Source organism: Sturnira hondurensis, unplaced genomic scaffold, assembly GCF_014824575.4.
Source record: "Sturnira hondurensis isolate 20B ecotype Veracruz unplaced genomic scaffold, ASM1482457v3 Scaffold0019428, whole genome shotgun sequence".
Lineage (NCBI taxonomy): Eukaryota > Metazoa > Chordata > Mammalia > Chiroptera > Phyllostomidae > Sturnira > Sturnira hondurensis.
Window position 1 is genome coordinate 452448 of NW_028092059.1, and position 21485 is coordinate 473932.

Below are 21485 nucleotides of genomic sequence, written 5' to 3' on the forward strand. Positions count from 1 at the left end.
TATAAGGGTTCCAAGTGTAACTGCATGGTGCCACCTACCAGGACACTACATCATTAGCTATGCCTGTCTCATACTGTAGTATGAAGGACAGAATGGACAGCAGAAGCCCTGGCCAGGGAGCTGAGGCCTCAGAAGGAACTGATGGACAAGAAGTGGATAGTGGGAGAAAAGGGACTAAGACCTTGGTCGAGGACCAGAAGGTAGAGAATAAATAGCACACTGAAGACAGTTTGGGAGGTGGGGTGTAATAGCTGAAGAAGTGTGGAGATGTAGTAAATACTTCTGGGTAAAGTTTTAGCAGAGAGCACTTCCCTGTGATAACCCAAAGCCACCTATTCCGGCAATCAGTTATTACAGTTTGGAACTACCAAAAGCCTCGAGGAAGCTTCTGTCTTCCGGGTGCAATTTTCCAAGAGTCTGAGATGCCACTGCAGACGTGCTGAGCCTTGGTTTCACACCATGAGCTGGATCATAGACACTCGTCTGAGATCTGCTACAAGGAGTCTGTACTCACCCGTTCGGCACACCATCAGAGGCTGGGAATGGTGTAGACAGCCTCTGCTGCAGAGGGGCCCCAGCCTGGTGGCCCAATCACGGCCAGCCTAGAATCTTAGACACAAAATATGTCTAACAAGAAATACAGTTCATTCTTGAGAAAGAGAGAAACTCAAACACAAAACTGGACTTGGTGTTATATCATGTTTAAATGTATGAAGAATGTTAGAAATAAACATGTGAAAGACTATTTAGTGTACTGGGTCTGGGTACACAGGTGCCAAGTGAAAGGCAGCAGCGACAAACACTTGTCCGTGCGATCTGAGAGAGCCACAGGTGCTCTATTCACTCGGGACTGCGGTGTGTTGCAGTCATCAGCCCACAAAGATCACGCACCCTGTGTTGAAGCAAATTTGAAGTCTAGTCTCAGCACTGCTACTTACTTCCTTGCTTTGTGAATTTGGGCAAGGCAATGAAATTTTCTGCCTTAACACTTTCCAAATAATACCTCTTAGGACTGTTGGTACTATATAAAGATCAATTAGCATAGTAAATAGTAGCTATTAGTTTTTATACTATTTAACTAATTCTACTCTTACTACGGCATGGCATATTGCAAATGCTCTTTCTCCTGAAGGCAGAGCAGGCCTTCCAAAAATTGCAAAACAGATTAATTGTGGTGAGATTTTTGTGACAAGGCACTAATAAAGCCAAAATTTTGAGCATTCTGTGTGCCTAGCACTGGGCTTGTAGCATTGCACATACGATCCAATAACAAAGATGGAGAACTATGCGTTGGTTGTTATTTACATTGCCTGCTCTCACGTATTCTTTAAATCACTATGTTCTAAAGTTACATAAAAAGGAGTCCCCTGAGTAATGAGTAAGGGAGATAAATGTACAATAAACACAGCATAATGTATCAAATGTCAGATGCTTTCAGGGGCACTCAGGTCACAGACTGCAAGTGGGAAAACTATGGGAAGATTAATGTTTCCTTTATCATCTTTAAGCTGAGTCTCGGCTTAGGCATTTGAACACGTGGAGAAGTGGGTAAGATGTTCAGGGTGCACTGTTGGGGGAAATCAGAAAAACAGGGCTGGGATAAAATATAGAGGGTTTGATGAAAGTGTCTATGGCAGGTGTTTCTCATAGTGCCAAGTTAAGGAGTTTGGACTTCATTATTCACTCAGTACCTGTTATTTTTATTAATTTGGTGAGCATTTATGGAGGAGCTACCACATGACAAGTGATGGGCCAGACATTGACTGGGTCCACAAAGACGTATCCAAATATGTCATTCCTTCTTTCAAAATTTTGACACTGCTTAGAGAGAAATATTCAAAACATCACTTCCAAACTCTGCCAACTTGGCTTAATTGTAGAAGACCAATGGGAAGATATATTAGAAAGCTATATTATGGAATTAATGCTTTTTATCTAAGTTTACTTAATTCCTATCTCTCCTCAGTGGGCCACACCCCAGCAGCCTGTGGATGTGGACAAAGTAACACTGATATAAAACATAAATATCACAAGGTGCGGCTCCTACCTGTATCATCATAGCAACTCGGCCTTTCTTTGTCTTCAAGATGTGCCCAGCTATTTCTGGGAGCACCTGCAGCCTCCTGTGTATGATAAGGACGGCCCGCTTCATGTGCCTCCTCTTTGATAGCTCATTGCCTTTACACTAACCAGGGAAGACCCTTCACCATGGCCATGCAGCCAGCATTTTCCAGGAGACGGCTGCCTCCTTGCCTAGGTGCTGCCCAGGAGCCTCTGAACCCACGAAATGTTCCAGGTGCCAAACAGTGCTACCATCCCTATGGTTCCCACTGCATATCCGGATCCACTCTGGTGCCAGAGCAGATGGGAAGACTGCCCTTCTCCCCAGCCACCTGCATGTTAATTTAGGGCCTAAAGCAATAGCTCTTAGACTTTGAATCTGACAAAGTGAGAAAATAGTATCTTGCCATTCTGTCTGAGGCCTTTTCAACAGAAGTCATATCTACTGCCTGAGACTTAACTAGAATACAGGGCTGTTTTGTTATCTCTTAGAATTATCTTTGACCTCCATAAGCTTTCACCAACTAATATTAATGCTCCCAATTAGACACCTGGGTGGTGAATGTCATTCTGCCAATTCAGTAGGCAGACCCAACTGAGGCACTTCATTTTATTTTTATATGTCACCATCCCCTACCATGTAAGGTCCTGTTGGCTAGAAAAGTAATATAAATGAAGAGTGTAACAAACACAGAAAGTGTACAATATGCAAAGTGCATCTCACAGTGAGATATTGTTTATTCAATTCTGTGGGTAGCTTTGGGACAGAATAAGCTGCTTTAGAAATGTTATTGCATAGAGAGCCCTAGCTGGTGTGGCTCAGTGAATCAAGTGCCAGCCTGCGAACCAGAGAGTTGCTGGTTCAATTCCCAGTCAAGGCACATGCCTGGGTTGCAGGCCAGGTCGCCAGGTTCCTCCACTGAGGGGTGCATAACAGGCAACCACACATTGATGTTTCTCTCCCTCTATTTCTCCCTCCTGTCCCTCTGTCTAAAAATAAATAAATAAAAGCTTAAAACAACAAAGAAATGTTATTACATAGACACTTCCCATGGTAAGGGCTAAACAAAGAGAAACATACATTGTATTTGACTAGAAGCCCAAAAGAGACAAAGTGTTTTCAGAAATGCATGCAGCATGACCTACCAGTTTAGGCTCATAACCCCTTCTTTCCAATTACATTCCTGGAAATGGTTTTTCAGTTTCTGTGCATAGAATAGCCAGTAGATCGCACTGCTCAGATCAGCCCACAGGAACAAGCAAAGCTGCTCAGAGCTCACACCACACCTCCATGGAGCTTACTAACATGTCCACAGAACCACATGGTTCCCCAGCTCTTAATATGGTTTATTATAAAATCCTCTACCTGCCTCAAAGCACTTTTCATCAAAAGCCGCTCTTAAGCTGAAGCTGAGGACTAAAGGATGCCTTTAACAGAATCTTGAAATAGCTTTTAACCTGAGGCTGAGAAGAGAAAGTGCTTTTAACCTAAAGTGCTTTCCTCTTAGGTACTTCAGTGAGTACCTAGCACTCGGCATTAGTGGCTGTGAGAACACCCTTAAGACCCAAATGAAAGAGACTCCATTATAGGTTTTCAAACCTGTTATATTAATATATTACAAGTAATATTTGAAATCATTAAGCTGTTTTACTCCAACTAAATTTGAATCTTTTCTTATTGAACTATGCATTCATGCAAATAAATTGAAGTCTTCCCACCTGGGATACTCACAAGTCTATGCCACAATCAGGAGCAGTACAGTGCTTTCCTAGATTTTACTTAAATTTGAAGTGAGGCAAAATTTCCCCCCTCTCTCTACCCTAAAAGAATCTTTCAACTTCTATCAGTCACTGAATGACATTTCCAGCTTCAGTCCATATTCATTGAGCTAAAAAGGGAAATTAAATTATTCAGAATTAATTTAATCACATATGAATAAATTGTATGTATTAAGTTTTCTCTTTAGAATTGTCACTCGAACAGAAATAAAAGTACTGACTTTGTAAAAGTCTCAACCCCCAGTGAAGTTCCTAGTTAGTCAAGTAAGTAGACAACCTACTCGGTAAGTGTTAACTTCAGGGTAAGTAAAGTAAGTTACGTGATTAAATAATGGAATTCTGAATAGTTTTCTATCTTAAGAATATAAAGTGCCCACAAATACAGAATAAGGTAGCAAATGTGGACATCTTCAAATTTTATTCCTCTTCCTCTTTTTTAGCCGCCTCTGTAGTTCTTATAAAAGGAAGACCGGCAAATGAAAGCAGAGAGTGTTGTCAGCCAAAAATCTAAATAATCAGTCTTCACTAACAAAATTTGGCCATGTTAATCTTCCAAAGTGCACTAATGCAAAATAAGCTGAAACATATTTCTCTCATAACTAAGCGATCATGGCACAATTTTCACATAGAAATCACTTTCTTTTATACATTGTATTCATCCATTCACTCATTCATTCATTCATGTATTCATTTGGCAACCACGACAGAAAGTCATAGAATATGAGAGAAATACAAGAAATTACGTTTATCTTGTTCTACTTTATAAAGTTTTCTTCACCTTGAATATTCTTTCCCAACTTCCTCTACCTAAAAACTTTTATTCATGGTCACTCTTCCAGCTTAAATTTACCAAGTCCATAATGTCAGCCCTAACTTCCTTATTCTGAACCAGTCCTCTCTTCTCTTTATCCCCAAAGTACAATTTTATTACTTCATTATTTTAATGTCTTCTTACTGGAATTCGAGCTATCTCCAGTTGACTAGAGATCATCTTAATCCACTCTACTTCCAGAGAAGGTGTTACCTGGAAAAAGATAGAAAGGAACAGAAACAGGATATGAAGTCTTTCAGCAATATTAGAACTGTTATTTATTTATAGTTTCTCCTTCTTCCTTTTGGAAGCACAGTGGGCACTGCTTTGGTGGAGTCTGTTTTTCTCAGTTGTTTCACAATGCTGGGCTTTCCCTGTTTTAACTCCTTCAAGTTCTCTTTCCGTTCCCCTTCTTAGACTCTTAGTCACTATTCAGATATTCCAGGGTTAAAATATTCCAGTCCCGTGGGCTTCAAATTCCATCCATAGATTTTTCCAAACTTAAAACTTCATCTTTAAGCTCCAGACTTACAATTCAAATGTGCATCTGACATCTCCTTGGACGTTTGGTAGACACATCACATTTATCCAGAGCAACCCTTGATTCCCCAGCTCCCACATGTTCTCTGCCTCAGAGAATATCACCACCATTTGCCAGCAGGAGTCACCCTCGATTCTACGCTGTTTCTCCCACTCTCTGCAGAAAATCTCATCTTAAAAATATATTCTAAATTCAATCCCTTTTAGTCACTTCCCTTGCTACCACTCTTATCTAAGCACTACGATTTCTCCCCGGAATGTTTTACCAACCCCCAAACTGGCCTCTCTGCTTCTTTTCCTGACCCTCCAAATGTAGTCTTCACACAGGAACTATAATGGAAGGGTCATTTAAAAACAGAAATGACATTATGCCACTCCTCTACCCAATAACCTCTAATTCCTTAAAATAAAATAGTACTTGACATGGTATTTAATGTCCTTGCTGACCTACAGTGTCCTAGCTACTTTGGCCCCCAGGCTACCTTTCAGTTTTTCCCTCAACAGTACTTCTTATCCGTCACTTACTCCAGCCCAGCTGGCCTTGCTGCTCCGCTAGCGTGCCCCACTTACTCCCACAGGCATAGGCACTTCTGCTCTCCAGTTTGGGTGCCCTCCCTTTGTGTTGACTCATCCGCTCACTTTGTTTGGTCTCTGTTCAATGCGCCTGCTTTGGAGATGTCACTGCTGACAACACCTCCCACGAGCTCTCTATCCCCCTGCCTTGCTTTATTTTCCACATAATGCCTATCACCCTCTGACATATATTATATGTCAATGCATATATGTGTTTGTTTCCCCCATTTACAATAGCCTGTATGAAGACCTTGTGTTCTATCCAGTCTTGTATTCCTAGCAGGCATTGAAAAATACTCAGGGATGGATAGATTGAATGGATGCATTTTAAAATGCGTGAAAGATTCATTTGGTTATACCATTCTCTGTACTGTTGTGATTCAGAGCATATACCTGTGTGGGGGAGTGTGTGTGTATGTGTGTGTGTTGTGCTGCTGGGTGAGCAGGAGGAGGGAAAAGCATAAGACAAAGTTGCTGCCTACAGTAGACACATACAGAAAAATTACATGCTCATTCCTCTATTGGGGTTAACAAACTCTTTATTCAAGCTACACATTTGTTTCTGGCTGGCAGACTTACCAAAATGTCCATTGGATTAATTGGAACCAAAATGAGTTGAGTTCTGTTTCCATGCGAGTTCAGGAGCCTAGAGAAAGGAGCCAAAGGGACCTTTGTGGAAATACTGTTTGGGGTTCAGGGTAAAAGTGGGAAAGGTGAGACTGCTGGAAGCCCGAAAAAGGAGAAGGAGAACATTGGGCGGTGTGGGGGAGAACTCTGCCATCCTGTCTGCCTGGCAGCTGGCCTGTCACTGAAACGAGGCTGTTCTGGTGCAACAATGCCACCCCTGCAGCCAACCACCCAACCTCGATTGGAACCTGCAGCCTACCGGTGTTTGGACAAGGCTTCTCCACAGAGCCTGGACAAGGCTTCTCCACAGAGCCTAGGCGAGGCTCCCCCAGTCTTTCCACAGTAGACATTATCACTATCCACCAAGAACTTTAAAATCTGTTAGGTTAGATGAGACACAAAAATATGAATAAACATGTGGAGGGAAACTATACACAGAAGTGTATCTATTTAGAACTTCTATTTATTTACATTCTAAACTACTTAACAGTTAAAATAATTAAGCTTTTTTCGTGTACTTGCCTCTTATGAGAAAAAAATGGCAAGTAAACAAGGCAATGAGAGAGATTAACTTCCAGTGTATATTAGAGATTCAGCACAGAATCAGCCCAATTTTCAATATCTGTGTACCAAAAAGCAGTAGCTGATATGTTTAATCAAAGCCCAAAGCATTGTAAGATGATGCAGTATGTTCTGAAGGACTTAAGACAGAGCGAATTCAGTAGTGTTTTAGCATTATGCATATTTTCTGCATCTTAATTCAAAGACATAAGCCACCAGTAAACTACAATGCTTACTTAAGTCACCCATTTCTCCAAAAATTCTCAGTCAAGTTGCGGAAAACTATCTGATGGATACTCATTTAGGGAGTATTTTAAATGAGAAAAAGAGAAGGTGGTGAGGATGAAAGTGGAGAACACATAAAAGAGTAGGAAAAAGATTCTTTAACAAGTAGTCTGAAAGTTTTGTCCTGGAACCAACCCTATAATGGAAAATTAATGTCACTTATAGTTTAAAATCAAAAGGATGAATTCCATTAAGTTGCTGAAATTACCCATGTTCAGAATATCATTTTTGCCATTGAGTACCAACTGTGCCTCCCTTATACAATAGCAACTCAATGGGCGGTAATCTGCCAGCTGCGTGAGAGAAAAGTTCCAATTGAATGCTACCTGCTAACGGAGGCCATCAGGGCTATATTTTTTTCTCATCCCAACCCACTTTAAACTTAATCCCAACCACTGGTCATCCTCTACCGGAACTCCCAATCTTAAGTATTGGGTAAATAGAAGCCGTTACGACAGTATTGCTGTTGGGGTGACAGTGAAAACAGCATCCTGACCAGCTCGCAAACGGACAAGACAATTGCTGTGTTTCTTGCTTCTTATTTTATGGATCTCCTAAGCCCCTTGGATTTTAAACATCTCTGAAACTGTTCCCTCTGACTCCAGTAATTTCTTTGACTAATGAATAAATTACTCTGAGTTCCCAGTAAATTATTTGAGTTTCCTTCCACCCCCATTTCTCAATATTATTCAAATAATTTTCCTTTGCTTAAGATGGCCACAGTTGGTTTTTGTTTGTTTGTTTTTTGTGGTTTTTGTCTGTTCGTTTGTTCTATTGCAGCAAAACAAAACCCTCACCAGTCTACCTCACGACCAAAACAATTGCCCGGTATGTGTCTGTGTGTGTGTGGCTGAGCGGCTCAGTTTGTGGTTTTAGGTGCTTTGTTTTTCTTTTTAAAAATTGGCTTGAGAAACGGCAATGGCCCTCTGTCCTGAAAGCAGAATAACATCATTTTGAAAAGCATATGGAGACTGTCTCCTGGGTAAATGATGAGAACACCGTCACATTATTTGAACATTTAACTGCCTCTATTGAGTAGTTTTCCTCATAGTTTTGATTCATTTGGAATCTAACTGACAAAGATCCCATTACTGGGTGTTCTTTCCATAATTTGTCAAAAATATATAGCAGAGATGAGAGAGAATGGAGCTAATTTGTAATCTGGGAGACTTAACCTGGGTTATGCTGATGAACTAGCTAAATCGGTCAAAACTTTGAGAGCTTAAAGATTAAAATCCACCATTTCCTAGTTAAACTCTAATTCATTGTGTAAACAACATGATTCATAAGTGCATTCATGTGGAAGGCCTATTTATTTTTCTCACCAAAAGATGCTCTCAATGAAAAATTGCAGAAAATGGATTTTCTCCAACCAATGTGTTGTCTGTCACCCCAGTATACACGCTGGAGCAGCACAGTAGAATGAAGCTATAATGATCACACTAGCCAAGGCCATAGGCATTTGAAGAGCATTCCAAAAATATTGGCACCCCTAGCAAGAGGTGTTTGCTAAATACAAAGAGTTGTTAAGAGAGGAAGAAAGGACTACCAGTGAGCCCACAGATGGGAATATAGGTGGGGAGTCGGGAGCTCAGGGTTCTGGGACTGCTCCCTTTTTGGAATACCATAAGGAAGGGGAACACAGAAATACGCCTTAGTGTTGTGCCAGGATACCAGGCATGGAAGTTTAGGGGGCAAAAACTAGTTCATGAAAGCTCACCTAGAAAACAGACTATCTTCTCTCTCCTATCCCCTTTCCTTGCACTATTGTAAGATGAAGGTTCTGTGGTTAAAACACATTTCTATAATTTAATGATCCTTCTTAGCTTAGCAGTCTCTGGACTGTATCAGATCTATAGATGAATGGCAATCCTACAATAGCCCTTAAATTTGACAATGACATTTTAGCTAAATCTCTATTATTTATTTTCCTTGAGTAGCACTTTTTACTTTGCAAAGTCATTTCATGTGTATTATCATCTCTCTAAGTTATATAATTCACCATTTTACACTGGAGGCTAATATTGTAGGCAAGATTCTTTCCATTGTAATTGACATAAACTTGTCCAAACTAAAGTAAGAATGGAATTTACTGGACCACTTAACTGAAAAGCCAAAGGGGCAAGGAAACATTCAGGCATGGCTGGATCTAGGGGCACAAAATACGATCCCATCTTTATTTCCTCTATTGCTCAGCTCTGTTTTCCACTCTGTTGCCTTAGTTTTCCAGTACTTCTTCCCAACAAGTGGCAACATAACTTATGGAACCTCAGACTCACATCCTCATAGCTTACCAATGCCTGTAGAAAGAGGGGCCCTCTTTCCCAGTACCACTAGGTTTTACTTAACAGATCTACTTGGACCTCGTGTTCATGTCCGAACCAATGACTGTGGCCAAGGAGACAAAATGCATGTTCATCCCTGGAGCTGGAGGAAGTGGAGTCAGCACTACTCCAAACAAACAGCAGCAAAATGGGAAAGGTGTCAACCCCAAAGGGAAATCAGATATTCTTACCAGAGAATAGAATAGCTATGGGGCCGGAAGCACCAGCAGTCGTCCGCCATAGTTCTCTAACCAGTGCCATCTCTGACAGTAGATCTCTCAGGGCTCTCTTGCCAAGCCTGGCCCTTTCCATTGTGGTTGTGATCTGTCTTTTCAAACATCAGAGACAATGCTTTACACGTGTTCTAGTCAAGTGTATTTGGTTGCACTAAGCAGAAATTCACTCTAATTTCTAATGCACCATATGTGGCAAAGATATATGGTGCCTGGAGTTAGGCATCAGAAAGTCAGAGTTGAGGTTTATCTGTTTCATTCACCGCTCTCTGAAAATTAGTTCTTTTGCCCATCCACCCACTGCACAGGGTCCTCTCCCCAAATGGCTGCCCCTGGCCTCCAAAGTATGAGTGTAGGCAGCCTTACAATTCAAACCCCTGGCGCTACCTACCTCAGTATGCAGCATACCAATTCTGAATCTTTTTTTGGTATGCAGACATGCACTGGCTCAGTTTGGGCCACACAACCACCCAGCTGGAAAGCGAAAGAAAGTCCTTAGACACCAGAGCTGTATCTTCCTGGGTGAATGCAGCCAGGTTAAAGAGAGTCTAGAATTGGGAAGAAAAACTTTGGCTCTTCTAGTAACTAGCGAATGCAAACATCTCCCTTCCGTCTAATGTAAAATTCAATAAATCTTGGCTCCTTTCTCACCAGGGTGCTATTAGCAATAAGAAAGGGATAGATTTTCCCTGCGAGGGATTGCCTGCACTTGCCTGGACCCCCCAGTAAGTGGCAGTAATGCACCTCCCCCATTACAGCAACAGAAAATAGCCGGCAGTGTTGCACCTCAACCCTCAGAGCACCATGGCAATCCAAAGTCCCCTGGAATCGAAATTCTCTGCTCTTCACCCCAAGTCAGAATCCTTCCCCAAGTCCAGTCATTCTGTGTAATTAATTTACGCTATAAAATTTCTTAAAGGACTCTTTGCTGTCTCTGCGTCTTTTCAAATTTTGACCACAGACATCTGCTGTTCAGTTTCGTTCTTCTACTAAAGCCATTTTCTTTAGTAGAAAGAAAACCTTTGAATATTGCCAAAATCCAATGAGAACTTCTCACCTTTGCCTCCCATCAGCAACCTGCTGCATCTAAAATGCTTGTGTTAATTTCTGAATATCAATCTCACTATTCTCCAAACCCCTAGGTTTCTGCATCTTGATCTCCTTCAAACAAATCCCGTGAATCACCTCTTTTCTCCATGGTCTTAGTTGGGGGCTCTCTCTCTCTATGTCTATAGATGCAGATATATAGATAAAGATAGAGATGTATAGATACAGATATAGATGATATAGGTATAGATAGGTATATAGGTAGAGAATATACAAATATTCATAGAGATTGATGCTCTGTAGCTATAGACAAAAGACTCAGGGTGTTTGTGCTTCAGAATTAGTATAAAGATTAAATAAGTTATATATGAAGTACTTTGAACTTTGCCTGGCTTAGTGTAAGGGCACAATAAATCTGCATCATTATAACACACCCTTGCAATGGCACTAATCACATTCTAAGTGTTGTGAGAGCTATTCTTCCCCCATAGACTGCAGGAGATCATGCTTCATGCATCATTGCATTCTCAGGCTGGAGCACGGTGGCTGGCTCATAGTGGGCATGGAATAGATAGTTCATGAATGAATGACTCTTTGCTTCCTTCACAACTCCCAGCACGTGGTACGTGCTCAAGAAATGTTCACTGATCTGAATTCAATAGAACTGAATTGATCTGGAGAGAACACAGAATGCGAAGTGCCTTGATATTAGGTGAGGCATATTAAGTTTACATTTTCAGGTGAGAGCAACTTCCCTTGAGGCTCTTCCTTACAGTTGAATCTAAACTGATGCATAATTCTATATTCTTATCAAGTTCAGAATCATTTTCTCTATTTATTTGCTTTCCAGTGTCACTTTGCATATTCTATCAACTGTTTTTATCCTCATAACATTGCTTAGATCACCAAGTCACCTGTTGTCATTTTTGTCAGTTAGCTATTGCTGAATAACGAATAAACACAAAATCTCAGTGGCATACAGCAAAAAAAACATTTTTCCTATGTGTGCGTGGGTCATATAGTTTGATACTTGAGACGGGACAGCCCTGCTTTGAGCTGTAGGTCTGAACTGGCTTTGCCTCATCATTAACGGTTGGCTTCTGTTCTGTGCCGTACATATTTATTCTAGAGCCCAGACGGAAGGGCAGGGGCTACCCAGGGAAGCTCTTGTCTCAGTCACAGCAGTGAAGTAAGCAGGAAAGCAGAATATCTGTACTGCATCTGAAGGCCTCAATCAGGAACGAACACAGCGTCATGTCTGTCACACTGCAGTGTCCAAAGCAAGGCACATGGCTAAGCCTAACATCAAAGAAATGGGGGAAATAAAATGTTACCCACTCTAGGGGGTTTTACCAGTCACATGGAAAAGGATTTAAATGTATAAATATAATTCAGAGAACATGAGAATTGTAAACAATTATTAAATTTACCACACCTCTGCCTCCTGATTCTGGTCTCCACAGCATCTTTCCTAGGCAATCACAATAGCCTCTAATCTCCTCGTGACCAGTCTGCCACGTGGTTTGTGCTCCAGATTTGGTTATGAACCTCTTTGCTGCAGGTGATAGAATACCCTGTTAACATGACTTATATTATCTTATATAGCAAAAAGTCTAGAGAAAGTGGTTTAGGATTGGATTGAAAGTTCAACAATGTCACTGAAGTCTCAGGTTTTTTGTAGATTTAGGTCTTTTTATCATTCTATCTTTTGTTTACACCTTTGTTGCTTCACAGAGACAAGGTTGCTGAGGCAGCTCCTAACATCATGTGATTTCACAGCGATATTCAGAACAAGAAAAAAAGAAAGTATGTCTTCATACACCCCTCTCTTTTTATCAGAGAAAAAAGTCATCTTTTGTAGCTCCCCAAGTCACTTCCCCTGATGTTTCACTGACCGAAACCATCTACTCGCCCAAAGCTATAAGAGAAGCAGAAGTCATTGGAGAACATCTCCAGGTTCTGTCTTATGAGTGGACTCTAAACATGAAAAAGAAATTGGGAGAGAAGAGCCTGTGTTTAAGATATCCACAGTATCTGCACACTCTCAAATAATGTAACCTACCTTAGGGTTTAAGATCTTTCATAATGCAATGTTTATCACCTTTTAAAGCCCAATACATCAAAATTTCTCTACACAAGAAAGAGTGAATGTTCCCCTCAGCACGGTACGGTCATCCTATCATTCTTCCCATCAAAATGTGTTTGTTTTCCCCACCCCCATCTCCCCAAGTGCCCTTTGTCCCTTCTCTTGACTCTCCAGTTTGTCTTTCTTACTCCTGAGGATTCAGCTCTTCTCTGGGAGTTTTCCATGGATACTCAAGTCTGGCCCATTGCCCCACCACATCCTCCCCTGCATCCGTGCTTTCCCAGTTAGAGGAGTTTTCATGATGAATTGTTTCCACCAGTTTGTCTATACGCTGTCCTCTTAGACAAGAAACGTTGAGAGCACAGGTAATGGGTCTCAGATGTTACATCACCAATACCTTTCCTAGCTTCTGGCACACAGCAGGCATTCAGGATTTTCTTTTGCAAATAACTATATAAATCAGAGAGTTAATGCTCTAGAATGCTTTTATGTCTTTCTGTATCTACCTAATGATAGAAAATTTCTCCAGATTTTAATATGCCTTTTTACAGGAATCTATTTTGTGTGACTCTTAACCTCACAAATGTCTCTCACTCCTTGCCACATGCAATCGTATCTGCACTAAATGTCACAAAAGGACCTGTACTATAGGATGCCTTTCTTAGCATTTGGTATCTTTTCTGACATCTCTGACATTCCGTTTTGAGTATTATTTGTCTTATATAAACTCTTCCAAGACTATGAACTTCTTGATTATTTTTTACAATATACCTACCTCATTGATATAAAGATAGCAGGTAATGAATATTTGTGAAATTGATTTGAATTATCATTTTCCTTAAAGAGTTTTATACTTCATAACAATTCTTTCTGACTATAAAACTAACCAGAGTAAATTATTCTGTCTGTAGTTCTGGGTTATTTTTCTAAAATACTTTTTGTCATTCTTTCTTATGGTAGCTCACTACTTTGAATATATCTCTGATACTTAAGCAAGTATTCAAAGCAAACACCCATGATTATTTTCTACTCTCTACACTTGGTGAGGTGTTTTGAATTTATCTTCTTTTTGTCTCCTGAATAAAAGCACACATTTTCTTATTATAGTGCATTATTATTAATGCTTTAGCCTTAATTTTTCCCCTCTCTGCTGGGTTGTCCCAAATTCAAGTCACCAATTTTTCTAACAAGGGGATAAAAATCATGACATCCCTGAAGTCTCATCACACTCCATTATGACTATCCTTTTGTAATAATAAATTATTCAGTTTTCTATTGTGTGGCACTTTATATTTTCTCCTCAATTCTACTACAAATAATTTTTAAGTTCTCTGAAAGCCTCCACTGATGATTCAGATGATGCCTTGCAGTCCATCATTCAATAAATGTTTATTGAACTTCTAGTATATGCCAAGCATTGTCGAGTTACTGGGGATCCAGTAATGAAAGAAAGAGGTATAGTCTGACTCTCCTGAGTTTTGCATTCTAAGCAAGGGAAGCAACTAACCAACAAGCACTTCAGTGTAATATGCCAAGTTGAGAAGTTGTGTCAGTTGCACAACAATGTTCATTCACCGAGTGCCACTGAACTATACGTGTGAAAATGGTGATATGGTCAATTTTATTTTGTGTATATTTCACCAAAAATTTAAAACTCTGCTGGTGAATCTAGTGGGCCAGATCCTGTGCAAAGCACTGGTGACTATAATAAGAACACAGAGATGATACAGGCACTCAAAATCTACTTTGAGAAAATATATATCACGCATTACAAATATAAATACACAATGCAATGTAGCATGAATCATGTTCTAAATGAGAGAGCTAAGCTAGGATTTCACCTAGAGTGTTCTCAGAAACATTAGTCTAGAGAGATGCCCTTTGAAATGAAAGGATCTTATTCAAATTTGTGTGAGAAATGGTGTGTCCTATAGCCCTTATGGACATTCCCAGCGCACATAGGCCTATCACAAGCTCTAAAATAAATATACATAAAAGAAACCTGTTTAGTTTTGTTTAACCCAATGTTGCTAAACCATTTTGATCACAGCACTTTTCCCCACATCACCTATTAACATCCTGAGGAACTAGTTTTCGAAAAAACCAATGCTACTGGAAGCCCAAAGCGGAGAGGAAGGATTGAGTTCGTGTAGAAACTGCTTCTGAGTTGAGCCCTAAAGGAAACAGGATACTTAGAGAAGAGGAAGGGTATTTGAGGCAGGAGAAGAGTTTAGAAATTCCCTTCAAAGTTAAGTCTCCTGGATCTTGCCTTTTCAAACATCTTTGAGCCACAGAATGACTCTTCCAAGTATACTGACAGAGATCGTAATTTTTGTGATCATTGAACGTTTTTTTTAAACACTCAAGATTTCTATTCATTAAGATTAATTATTTTGTAGAACTTTACTTAGTTCCCTGTCGTTATTTTGTAGGCAGCAAAGTTAAGCCCAGAGAGATGATAATGTACTCAGTCACCCCTGTGTAATCAATGGTAGAGTGTTAGTTTTCTTTCTCTCGGGCTGGAGTCCTGTTCCACAAAGGAAAGAGTTATGGTCTTCGTATGTGTGCAGTAGACACTTTGGAATTAAAGTAAAAAAATTGATTCCTAAGCAAGATGCAGGTTTCATCATGCAGTGGATATGGAAACAAAATCAAATTAAAGAACAACGCAGGCTTGGATTTTAATGAAGCTCATCTCTGTTTCCTTTGCAGATCAAATTTTTGGCTCTCATCTGCACACAGTGTGTGAACGTGAAAATTCCACAGTTCCACGGTTCGTAAAGCAATGCATTGAAGCTGTTGAAAAAAGAGGTGGGTAACTGAATATGCAGCAGTTTCTCCCCTTACGCCACCCTCTGCATCAGGGTGCTAAGTTCACAGCACCACTTGATTTGTCTGGGAAGCCATGCAATTAAAACCTGACTTTTGTTAATCGGTTAAGAGGATCAAGTTTCTTATTAACTTCAGTTTGTTTTTACAATAGGGACATCAGTAATTCCCACTAATGTTCTTTTTTTTAATATTTTGTCTGTCTGACATGTTGTTGATTCAATTGCAAACTTCTTGTTTTCAAGCCAGTGATAAAACATTCATAAAATATCAGCACTCAGAGTGTTAGAACCCTCCTAACATTCGTGCTGGTAGATGTGCCAGAACAATTTTTGGTAAGCCCCCAACATTACCCAAGTGAAGCAAATAGCATTTCCACTTGCAAACAGCGATATTCCAGCTTCCACGTGTTTCTGTGCAATCAGAATACAGCTAACTGGTTTTCCTGGAACAATTAACAGATGCACCTCCAATGTTAAGATGAACTTTGATCCTTCTATTTCAACATTCAGTCTTCCATCTGAAATTATCTCATCTTACTTAGGGGAACAAAACAAAACCCAATTGACTCATCATTTCTACGCTCGTCTGTCTGTGAGGTGTTTTTCCTTCAGATTATGACTTCATTCATTCAAGGTCATTTTCCCTGGAAGATACATACGGTAGATGAGGAATCTAAAAAAATGTATTATATAAAAATATGAAGCTTCATCACCATCTGTTACAAGTTTACAACATATTCCCAGGATCTAGGGGGATATATATCATGTAAAAGACAGAGGTGTTTTCAGAAAAAGAATTGGTGAATCTATTCCCATTTTCAGCTCCCAATCTCTTAAAACAATAGAAACAAGGAGAAAAAACCTTTACCAAGTTATCTGCTAGGGCAAAGCTATTTTAATTTTCTCAGTGTTACCTGGCTTTATTATAGAAGCATAATAAAAATGGTCTGCAATTTCCAACTCCTGGAAATTCATACTTTAATTATACTGTAAGGATAGCCTTGGGATCCTATTATTCCCATATCAGTAGGGAATGGAGAATAACAAGAAGGGGATGAGTGGGTAGGGAAAGTAGATAAAGGGAGTGGCTTTGGGGGAACGCATATCAACTCATCAGAGACAAGAGCAGAGAGTTCAGAGCGAGAGTAGAAAACAGTAAAAGCAGAACGAGCACGAGGAGAGATGTCTGTGAAGAATGGAGTCAATTCGAGTTGAGAGAGAAATGTGTTTTTATTGCATGTTCCAATCTCATTTAATTTTGTAAGTACATATTTGAGGAATAAATATTATTTAATAAGCACTTAAAGCCAAAATGGATCACTGAAAATGTTATAATGTTATTATTGTCAATAGCTAAATTATCACTTTTAAGAAATCTTCATTCACTTATAAATAGTACTGACTGTGTGAGCTCTGTTATATTAGAGCAAAAATCCAAATAGGACTTTGGGGGAAGCTGTACATAATGAGATGTGTGCACATATGAAAAAGGACTCTGTACCTCTCTATTCATGTACATACTCCAGGCAAGATGAAAATTCTGCTACATAAAGCCTTGTGGTATGCAGATAGCATAATATCATACAGTAGAAAATATCTGTAAATAGAAACTGCATCCTTTGTTCATGGCATTTTGTGGGAGTTTTTAATAAAATAAGACAATGTTTTTGCTGACAGGAACAACGCTATCTGGCATTATATTTCATTGTCCTGGCATTTACTCTTAAAATGAATTTGTAGATACAGTACTAAACAGGCACTAATCATGCATGATTATTAAAATAATTTCTAAGCATTTTAATGAAACTCAGAGAGCACTATTCTGCAAAGAAACTGATAATTCAAAGCACTTTGGCAGCGTCAGCTTAAAGGAACTCTTTGGAAATGTTCGATAAAAACTCAGAAGCACAAGATAAACCTCTCACATTATTGCAAGATTTACAAGTGTGTACTTTTGATTATATTTTTCTATGATCATTTTGTTGGATTAATATTCTTACATTTATACGCCAATTCTATTTACTCAAAGTGCTGTTTTTACTAAATTCTGGCATAAAGCACCTTAGGACAGAAATAATTTATGTGAATCTAAGTCCAATGTTTATGCAGGCTTCTGATGACATTTTATGCCGGGGTTGGTATTAGGAAGTAGCACAGAAAGGTGCCAAGTCTCTCAGCACGGCTGGGACTCTGCATATCTAGAGCCCTCTTTCCAATGGCCAGATCCTCTTTCAGCCAAGATACTCAACTGCAGAGTCATGGGAAATGTTTATGGACCAGTTATGGGAAAGGCACATTTAATGAAAACTGTGCGTTTACTCTCACAGTCTTCGGGAATGGCCTCAATATTCACTACAGCAGTACATCGGCTGTTACAAAAAAAAAAAAAAAAAGATTTGTTTCCTTTTTCTCTCTTTTTTCCTCAAGACTATTTCCTCAGCTTCAAAAAATCTATAAACTATACTTGTATTTTTAAATGCTCCTTACATGCTTTATTCTAAATGAAACAATGTCTGGAAAGCAGATCTCACTATTCATTCATTCATTCATTCATTCATTCATCCATCTATCCATCCATCCATCATTTCATTAATTCTTTCATTCAGCTAGTTACTTGCACTTGGCAGAACCAAGTTGCTCATGCTTCTGTAGTCTCCCCAGGGAAATTTCACCCAGTGCTTGGCACAAGATGCATTCCTGGTGAGGTGGTATTAGTTACATTTTAAGTTTTGCATCTCTTGGACATGCCTATAAGAAAATCTTTTAGTGAGCCGAATGTAAACCAATTTAGCGAATAACTTGTTTAGTATGTTTCCTTATCTTGATTTAGTTTTCTTCATTCCTCTGACTCACCAGAGCATTTTCTTCCTTACCGACTATTATAACTGGATTAAAATCACTTCTCTGGTTTCTGACACTGCCTGCTCAGCCCAGAAAACACATGAAAAACTTGGGGGAGAGACCTTAAAGGAGTGTGTTAGTCTTCAAGGCTCTCCCAAGTGGCTTGTTCTCTCTTGTCTTGCCTTTACAGTGGCAGACCACGTATCTGAGATATGGTAAGTGGCCAATAAAAATTTCAATTTATGTTCCTTCTTCCAAAGAATTTTCTGTGAAAACAGCAAATTGTTTTTCAATGCATGTGGTAAACTGACCAAAAGCAAGAGACCACCTGACCCACCTTTTTTTGAGGTCTGGGTGAACAAGCATATAGCGGGGGGCATTGTGACATATAGATGGAACGTAATCAAAACAGTGAGACGTCCATTCTTTCACTGTTTTATACATACTTTGTGTAGTTTATGATGACTTCCAAAGTGTACAGATGTATCTTGCTTATAAATTGGGCCTTTTGTATCTCTTAGAGACAAGGAACTAGATGTGAAGCAAATGAAGTATGTAGTCTAAACTGGTGTGATTAGTATTAGGGCCTTAATCCACAGTTCCTTTTATCAAAGCATGTAACCAACAGCTCTGTGAAGTTCCATTATTTGAAAAAAGCCATACATACATAATATGTGACACATTGTGAGCACCCAGTAAAGATCACTTGAATGAAGTAACAGGCACTAAGTGTCCATTGCATTACTACAAGTTATTTAGTATCTTCTGTGTGCCATTCTCTATACCAGTGATTTTTAACCTTTTTCATCTCATGGCACACATAAACTAATTACAAAAATTCTATGGCATGTCAGAAAATATATTGGTTTTTGCCAATCTGACAAAAAATAGTTATAATTTTGATTTATTCACACCAGATGGCTGTTTTCATTTTTTTTAAATTTGACAACCTAAGGGAAAAGAGGTCAGTGCCCCTGACAAAATAGTTAGGTATTGAATGTTTTAAAAAGTATTGTGGCACACTGATTGAAAATCACTGCTCTACACTACCAGCTGAGAATATCAAGAAAATACGCGTTATATGAAAGGACACACACACAAAACACAAACTGTGAGAACTTCTATGAAAGACAAGAACATACAGGAAAAAAGAATAACAACTATAACAACTGCAATTATATATATTTTTGTTCTAGGAGACATTTGCTTTCAAATGACTTAAGTGCGAGTGAGGGAAATGGGGAGAGATGTTGGCCACAGGGCATGAAGCCGCAGTTATGTGGGATAGATAGGCCCAGAGGTCTAATGGATCGACATGGGGACCACAGTTAGTGCTGTGTCAAATGCTGCAAAGATGCCAGGAAGAAAATTTCAGATTTTCTTATCACACACACACACACACAAGTGAGAGCCGGCTGGAGAAATGATGTGTTAACTACCTTGACTGTAGTAAGCATATCAAATCATCATTTTATACACCTTAGATAGATATAATTTTTATTTTAAAAACGTCAATGACGTAAGAAAGGCAAAATAATTAACACATACTCGTTTGGTTTTTGCCTTCTCTTAAGACCAGCAGAAGATTAGTCTGGCCTTATTTCCCAGGTTATTTTTTCTTGACACATTGTGGCAATGCAATGTAAGGAGTCACTTGGCCTGAGACTTCCAAAAAGACATTCCTGAAGTGGTAAGCCAATCTTTTTTCTGCCCAATACCACCAGACATTGCAGAAAACTTCCTTTATGAAATGATGGAGTTGACTAAATAAGTGAGCATATTTCTACCTTAAATGTATTTTTATGCATCCAATATATTTTTGGTAAAGAATAAGACTATTTTAAAAATAGTTTTATTTTATTTGGATTGGCATTCATCCTTTTAAATCTGTTTTAACAACTCATCCTTCCTTCACGATGTTCAGTTCTGATTAATTTGCCCTCAAACTATTTAATGACATGACACCTAGTGATGCATTACACAACAATGTGAATGTACTCAACACTTCCAAACTGTACACTTAAAAATGGTGAAGATGGTATATTTTATGGTATTTTTTATATTGCAATAAAAAACAAATGGTACCGAGTTTTTCAAAATGGATGATTCCAGCTATAAGCTACTCTGCAGAATGCCTCAGCAGATGCTAATCAACAAGTTTGTCATCTTATTTGTTTTTCTGGAACACCAAATGCTATGACAAGAATGATACACAAACTTACATATTTGACTTGGTGCCTAAAAGCCACCCTGGGATCCATAACCTTGCTTAAAGATTTAAGAAAGACCTTTAGTCTACTTCTGAGAAGGTCCTTAGCCTCGAAAACTTTATCTCTCAACTTGACTTCTTAGCAGCTGTTATATTTTTTTGCTGTCGTTTGTTTGACAGGATCCAGTTATAGGTTCCGATGTCTGTTTAAAGAAACAAGGAGGCTGTTGGCTTTAAAATCCCCTCATTGCTTGTGTGATCAGCATTTTCCCAGGCTTTTCTACATAGTTTGCCAAGCAAAGGGACTGACCTTTTGTAGCAAACACTTTTTCATTTCAAAATGCTCACTTTGATTTTTGTCCCATTTTATGCTCATTCCAAACTGTTTACAACCCACTAAAAATGACTGTGAATTATATGTTTGTGTAATGGATTCCTTTTGTGGTCAGAGTGGAATGTTTACTTTGAACAATTAGTTATCTTTGGGTAGATTATAGCATCTTGGAAAAAGAATGGCTTAAATTATTATTATACCTTAACTGTTTCTTTTTGGTAATTCTTCTGCTGTTACATGGAGTTTGAGAGAATGTCACATTAACCAGCCCATGACATTAGAAACTAAATGTATTTTCCTATGTTAACATTAATTTGGAAATATTTGTTAATATCGTAATAAG

The 21485-nt window shown here is 39.1% G+C and overlaps 1 protein-coding gene across 2 annotated transcripts in view; it reads left to right on the forward strand.

The window, feature by feature from the left end:
- The window catches only part of ARHGAP15 (Rho GTPase activating protein 15), a 630630-nt gene that overhangs the window by 380819 nt on the left and 228326 nt on the right, over positions 1-21485 (forward strand). For both annotated transcript variants that reach the window (XM_037027857.1, XM_037027858.1), the window contains exon 10: positions 15640-15738. In XM_037027857.1, coding sequence (XP_036883752.1) covers positions 15640-15738 — 99 coding nt within the window. The remainder of the gene's footprint in view (positions 1-15639; positions 15739-21485) is intronic.